The 7035-nt window shown below is 48.8% G+C and overlaps 1 protein-coding gene across 1 annotated transcript; it reads right to left on the bottom strand.

The window, feature by feature from the left end:
- Window positions 1-765: 765 nt before the first annotated feature.
- LOC128051070 (uncharacterized) lies at window positions 766-6141 on the bottom strand. Its single transcript, XM_052643553.1, is given in 4 exon segments — window positions 766-777; window positions 937-2039; window positions 2121-5394; window positions 5443-6141. Coding segments are annotated over 4 exon segments (5088 nt in total).
- Between the last annotated feature and the right edge of the window lie 894 nt (window positions 6142-7035).

A 7035-nucleotide genomic window follows, 5' to 3' on the forward strand; every position in this document is an offset into this window, starting at 1 on the left:
TTAAGTTGTAACATAACCAACAGGATTTAGTTGCCTCAGGATGGGTCTGATTTAAGGTAGCATAGGCTGCCTTTACTAATTTCCATAGTGGATCTGTATGTCCGAGTTTAATAAGGGAGCCTGCCTCTGGGTCTTCTGTTGGTCTCTGTGATATAGGTAGGGAGGTTGTTGGGTAGGGAGTTACATCAATTTTTTCCATTGGGTTGGGACCTATACTGTGTACCTGCGCTGGCTCTAGAATCTGGCTTATAACTATAATTCCTCCATCAATGTATCCGAATCCTCCCACCTCTCTTGTCTGTATTCTCCAAGATAGGCCGGAAATCCAAGCCCCCTCCTTTTTTGCTTTTTCCTGATTGAACCTTATCTTAACCTGTGCATAGTTACAACTCTCTTCACATTTAAAAGTTGGATCCCCAAGGGCCTGGGGAGTGGGCTTTGCAATCAAGAAGTTGAGCAAGTCCAGATTTTCCACCTCCCAGCACCGAGGCCCATCATTAGAAGTAACACAATCCCATGATTTACAAAAATAATCTTGTCCCCCCCTACAAGTCTTCCAGTTGGTCCTCTGGTGGCCCGGGCATGCCCAGAACCCCTGCATCCGAAGGTAACCCCTAGCCCAAGGCACATTTACCACTGGTTTAAGGTCAAAGTATAAGTCTGGCCACCACGTATTTGGCGGATGTATTGCAGTGGTTGAGTTGAGCATCTCACATGTTAGTCCATTCTGCAGCTTCCAGGTGATTCTGACGGGTTGATGCAGGTTTATGATGGCAGCTTCGGAACAGAGTAATATGGTCATCCACAAGACGGTCCAGACGATTTGTCTTAGTCTTGTCAGCGACGGAGCTTCAGCTTCAGGGGGTTGGACGGGTGTAGAGATGCTTCCCATTCTTTTTTGGTGTCTTCTTGTTCTGCTGAGGTAGCTTGGTGTACGTGGTTGCAATGCACCCAAGGCCCGATACCATCAACCTTTAGGGCAGTTGGGGTGGTAAGAAGAACAACATAAGGACCCTTCCATCTAGGTTCTAGTGCCTTGGTTTGGTGCCTCTTGACCCACACCCAATCTCCTGGGCCAATGTCATGCGAGGGGACAATTTCTTTATTTTGACCTACATGTAGTTCCCTGAGCAGTTTTCAAACATGGGAATGCACCTTACTTAAGGCCATCAAGGCCTCTTGGAATTATCTCAACGTGGGAGGCGGTGGTTTCTTCCCTTCAAAGATTGGACATATAGGGGGAGGTCTCCCATACAGAATTTCAAATGGGGTCAGATTAAGTTGATAAGGAGTATTACGCGCACGGAAGAGGGCAAAGGGAAGGAGGGTCACCCAGTCCCCGCCAGTCTCTATAGCCAATTTAGTTAAAGTTTCTTTTAGGGTCCGATTCATTTTTTCAACTTACCCTGAGCTCTGTGGACTGTATTCACAATGTAACTTCCATTTGGTCCCCAGGGCTAGGGCAAGGCTCTGAACTATTTGACTCACAAAAGCAGGTCCATTATCAGAGCCGATGGTCACCAGCAGGCCAAACCTGGGAACTATTTCCTCTAAAATCTTTTTCGCCACTATCATCGCGGTCTCTCTCTTTGTAGGAAAAGCCTCTACCCACCCTGAGAAGGTATCTACCAAGACTAACAAGTACCAGTAACCATACTTACCTGGCCTTACCTCGGTAAAGTCTATTTCCCAGTGCTGCCCCGGTCCTTCTCCCCGATACCTCAGTCCTGTGTGTTGTCCTTTTCCTGGTCTCATTTGTTGACATGCCTTACAAGCATGTACTATGTTCCTCACAGTCGTTTGGTGCCGGGGGAATCGCAGGCGCACAGTTTGAAAGAGCATCAGAGTCTTTTTTTTTCCCAGATGAGTAGTCAAGTGTAAATGTTCACATAGTTGTCGTCCCAACTGAGTGGGGAGTATCAAGTAGCCATCTGAGTCTCGGTACCATCCATCTTCACCTTTCTGAAGGTTGGTGTTTTCTTGAATCCAAGCAAGATCTGAGGATGAATACTCAGGGGTCGGGGGCAAAGTTCCCATACCTGGAGGTGGAAGTTCGATTGCCAACACAGGGGTGATGTAATCTTCATCAGCTACCTTTCAAGCTGCCAGGTCTGCGGCACGATTCCCTCGTGCCGTAGGGCTGTTGCCCTTCTGGTGTCCAGGTACGTGTACTATTGACACAGCCTGAGGCATCTGTACAGCCTCCAAAAGTCTACGGATTTTAGGCAAATTTTTAATTTCCTTTCTTTTAGCTGTCAAAAACCCCCGTTCCCAATATATTGGGCCCTGGATGTGTACCGTGCCAAAAGCATAGCGGCTGTCAATGAAAATGGTTATTCTCCTTTCTTTGGCCCTCTCTAGTGCTTGAATTAAGGCAATTAGTTCTGCCTTTTGTGCGGAGGTATCTGGGGGAAGGGCCTCAGCCCATATGGTTTGTCCAGAGTCATCTACTACTGCGGCTCCCGCCCGTCTCTGTCCATCTTTTATATAACTGCTTCCATCTGTAAACCATATTAGCTCACTGTTATCCAGTGGAGTATCGGTTAAGTCTTTTCGTATTGCTGTTACCCCAGCCAATATCTCATCACAATCATGGAGGGGGCTATTTCCCTCCAGATTGGGCAGAAGAGTAGCCGGATTTAGAGCACAGGGCGTTTGGAAATGTATCCGTGGGGTGTCGAGCAGCAAGGCCTGGTAGTGCGTCAAGTGGGCATTAGAAATCCATTTACCTGGGGGTTGCTTTAGAACTCTCTCTATGGCATGAGGGGTGTAAACCAAGAGTCTCTGTCCATAAGTCAGTTTATCAGCATCGTGGACCAAGAGAGCGGTGGCCGCGATGATACAGAGGAAAGGTGGCCATCCGGCTGCCACTGGGTCCAGCCTCTTAGAAAGGTAAGCTACAGGTCGCTTCCATGGTCCCCATTTTTGTGTTAGTACCCCTTTTCCTATCTCCCGCTTTTCATCCACAAATAATTGGAAAGGCTTAGATGGATCAGGGAGGGCAAGGGCAGGAGCTTCTAGCAAGGCTCGCCTGAGCTCTTGGAAGGCCTTCTTCATTGGCTCAGTCCATTTCCAGTCCTTGTTTTCTTTGGTCCCGTCATATAGGGGCCTAGCCTTTTCTGCAAACCCCAAGACCCACAATCGGCAATATCCCACAGTTCCCAGAAATTCTCTCACTTGCCTAGGGTTAGCCGGCTCAGGGATCTGGAGGATGGTTTCTTTCATGGCCTGTGTTAGCCACCTCTGGCCCTGTTTTATCTTATAACCGAGGTTTGTAACCTCTTGTTTGACGATCTGGGCCTTTTTGGCACTTGCCCTGTAACCTAAAGTCCCCAAGGTTTGGAGAAGGTCACCTGTTGCCTCTTGGCAATCTTTTTCTGTAGCCGCTGCCAGCATGAGGTCATCAACATATTGTAATAAAACAATGGTAGGGTGTTCAACCCGATACTCATGGAGGTCTTCGTCCAGAGCCTCATTAAATAACGTGGGCGAATTTTTGAAGCCCTGTGGTAAGCGAGTCCATGTCAGCTGTACAGGAGTCTGGCCACCGTCTTCTTGGCATTCGAAGGCAAAGATCTCTTGGCTCGTAGGGGCAAGAGGCAGACTGAAAAAGGCATCTTTTAAATCTAAAACAGTATACCAAATGTAGCTTGGGGGCAAATTGCTTAGTAGTGTATAAGGGTTAGGAACCATAGGATGAATATCACTCACCCGTTTGTTGACTTCTCACAGATCTTGAACCGGTCTAAAATCCGTTCCCCCAGGCTTTCTCACAGGCAACAGAGGAGTGTTCCATGGGGACCGGCACCTTTTTAGGATCCCTGCATCTATGAGGCGTTGTATATGAGGCGTGATTCCTTGTCAAGCCTCTTGACTCATGGGATACTGCCGTACCCTCACCGGGGAAGCATTGGCCTTTAGTTCCACAACAATAGGGGGCCTCTGTTTGGCTAGTCCCATTCCTGCTGTTTCAGCCCAGGCCTGAGGGTAACTTTGAACCCATGGTTGTACTTCGGGGCTTATTGTCGCTGGGGCCTCTGGCAAATATAGTCTGTATTCATCTTTCAATGCCAGAGACAGGACCTGAAGAGGATGCCCGGTCCCATCTAAGACCGACACTTGTCCGTGGTCGAAATGAATTTGGACATTCACCTTAGACAGTAAATCTCTTCCTAGCAAGGGCGCTGGACACTTGGGTATCACCAAAAAAGAGTGGGTTACCTGGTGGGCCCCCAAGTTCACATGCCGTTTTGTAGTCCATCCGTATCGTTTAGTCCTGGTTGCTCCCTGCACCCAGCTACTTTTTTTAGACATAGGTCCATCTTTTTGGTTTAAGACTGAGTATTGGGCTCCCGTGTCCACCATGAAGCCAACCGGTTTCCCCTCCACATTTATGGTTACCCAGGACTCGGGGAGGGGCATCAAGCCCTGACCCCCCTAGTCGCTATCCTCACCCGCGTAGAGGATATGACTTTCTGGAGAAGGAGTCTCGTTCTTGGGGGTCCTGGGCCTCTCTTTCAGATTTTTCTTGGGGCATTTACCTTTCCAATGTCCAAACTCTTTACAAAACGCACATTGGTTTTTCTCAAGCTTACGCCTTGTTGTTTTTTCTTCAATTTTTTAGTCCATCTTTTTCCCTTTTTGGGACCTGTTCTTGTTTTCAATCCCCGCAAAAAATATCTGGGCCAGTTCCTTTTGATTTTTACGGTTTTCTTCAGCTCTAAATTCTCTTTCTTCCCATCCAATGCGGTTCTCTCTCTCCTCTGGGGTCTCCCTATGGTTAAAAACTCTCTCGGCTGCCCTCACTAGATCCTGCAAGGATTGTTCACTTAACCTCTCTATCTTTTGTAACTTTCTTCTAATATCGGGGGCTGCCTGATTTACAAATGCTAACATAACTGCCGCTCGTGACTCATCAGCCAGTGGGTCCATAGGGGTATACTGTCTAAAAGCTTCCATTATCCTTTCAAGGAAGGCTGCTGGGCTTTCATTTGGCTCCTGCCTCACTGAATTTATTTTGGCCAAATTTGTTGGCTTCCTGGCGGCTGCTCTAAGGCTGGCCATAAGAGTCTGGCGGTACACTCGGAGACGCTCCCTACCTTCAGCGCATTCGAAGTCCCAGCTGAGTCGCACCAAGGGGAACCCTTCCTCAATAAGGTTAGGCTGTATCGTGGGCCTCCCATCCACCCCTGGCACATTTTTCTGAGCTTCTGACAGGATCCGTTCGCCCTCCTCTGTTGTGAAAAGCACCTGTAACAGTTGCTGACAATCATCCCAAGTGGGATTGTGAGTGAAAAGGATAGACTCTAAAAGATCAATGAGACCCTGCGGTTTTTCAGAAAATGAGGGAGTCTGGGTTTTCCAATTGTATAGATCACTAGTGGAGAAGGGCCAATACTGATATGTCCATTCTCCACCCTCTCTGGCTGGCCCCGCCCAGACCAGAAACGCGTGAACGGTGGAGGAGGGAACTTCTGGGTCCTCTTCCTCTGCCACGCTGGCCATTCCCCTTGTCCTTCCCCGAGTTCCCCGGGCGGGGCCCCCTTCTCGGGGAGGAGCTGAAGGCTCGGTTCCCCTCCGGGCTTCTCCCGATGACACCTGTGGAACCTGTGGAAGCAAGGGTGGATGTGGATCCGCATATGGGGGTGGGGACAACTCAGTCTCCAGGTCTATCAGATTAGGATACAGAGAAGATTCCTGGAATACCAGTTTCAGCCGATTCTCGTCTTTTTTCCCTTCCTTTTCTTCGGAAGCCTTCATGACTAGCACCTGTGGGCTTGGCGAGCTTGGAGTTGGGGAAGAGGGACGGGGAGGTTTAGGAGGTTTAGGAGGAGTGAGAACAAAGGGTTTAAGCCATTCTGGTGGGTTCCTCACTAGATCCTGCCAGGCCAGAATATAGGGAGTCTGGTCTGGGTGCCCGGCAGGACCAGGAGTGAGCACCCTCTCTTTAACTGCCTGGATAATTTGTGGATTGAAGGTTCCCTCGCGGGGCCACCCGACATCAAAGGTAGGCCACTTGGCAGAACAGAAAGTCACCAGTTTGCTCTTCTTCACCAGCAACGATAGATTCTGAGCTCTAGACTTGAAATCAGAGAAGTGGTCAGTCATCAGAGACAACGGAGTAGAATTAGTTTGCCCCATGGGTACAGAGAACACGGAACGCGAATAACAATGAGACTCACAACAACAGTGCCGGCACACAGAAACACAGGAACGACACAACAAACAGATTTCAACTCTAAATATCACTTTCAGTCCTCTTTATAGCACTAGAAACCCCTTCTCTACTTGCAAGTGTCTTACCATCAGGACGTCCTCAGTGCCAGCTGCCCTCCCCATACGCTACCGGGGACTCGGCCTCACGCTGGACTTGCCTCTGCACCTATACCCAGATGCCTCCCCAGTACGATACTGGGCCCCAGACTTAAGTCTGGGCCTTTACAGCGTTAACACTGGTGCTCAGAGCTCCTACCTCCTAACGAGGTTACCCCCTTCTACCAGGAGAGTTGTTTGCCCCGGTTGGATGGAGATCCCAGACGAGCCCCCAAATGTTATACACCGAGCCCGTGTCTCCGAACCGACCGAGAGAACAAGTCCACCACAGTAATGCAAAGGCAAGAAGGGAGTTTATTTCTAGCACGCTAGGGCCCAAGTCTCATCCAGCACAGTGGAATCCGACAAGAGCCCCGAACAAAGGATTATGGCAGCTTATATACAGGCAGCTCTTTGTCTCAGTTACAGGGGTAGCTGGTGTTACATGATTGGCTAGGCAAGATGAGCTCACGTCCTGTCTCCTTTAGGTTGGTGTGTGCAGGAAATCTTCCTAATTTGGTCAAGGAATGTTCTGTTAAAGAAACACTCAGGTCCTAGGCTTAGTATACCTCACTGAGCTGGTCGTTTGGCCCCTAACAGTATATTAAAGTAGAGATTAAAATGACTAAGCCTGACTTCACAACAGACACTCACCTTGGTGGCTTGTGGAGTTGTCAAAAACAAAATGAAATTCATCAATTATCAGTAATGCACAATATGTCC

Source organism: Budorcas taxicolor, chromosome 7 (assembly GCF_023091745.1).
Source record: "Budorcas taxicolor isolate Tak-1 chromosome 7, Takin1.1, whole genome shotgun sequence".
Classification (NCBI taxonomy): domain Eukaryota; kingdom Metazoa; phylum Chordata; class Mammalia; order Artiodactyla; family Bovidae; genus Budorcas; species Budorcas taxicolor.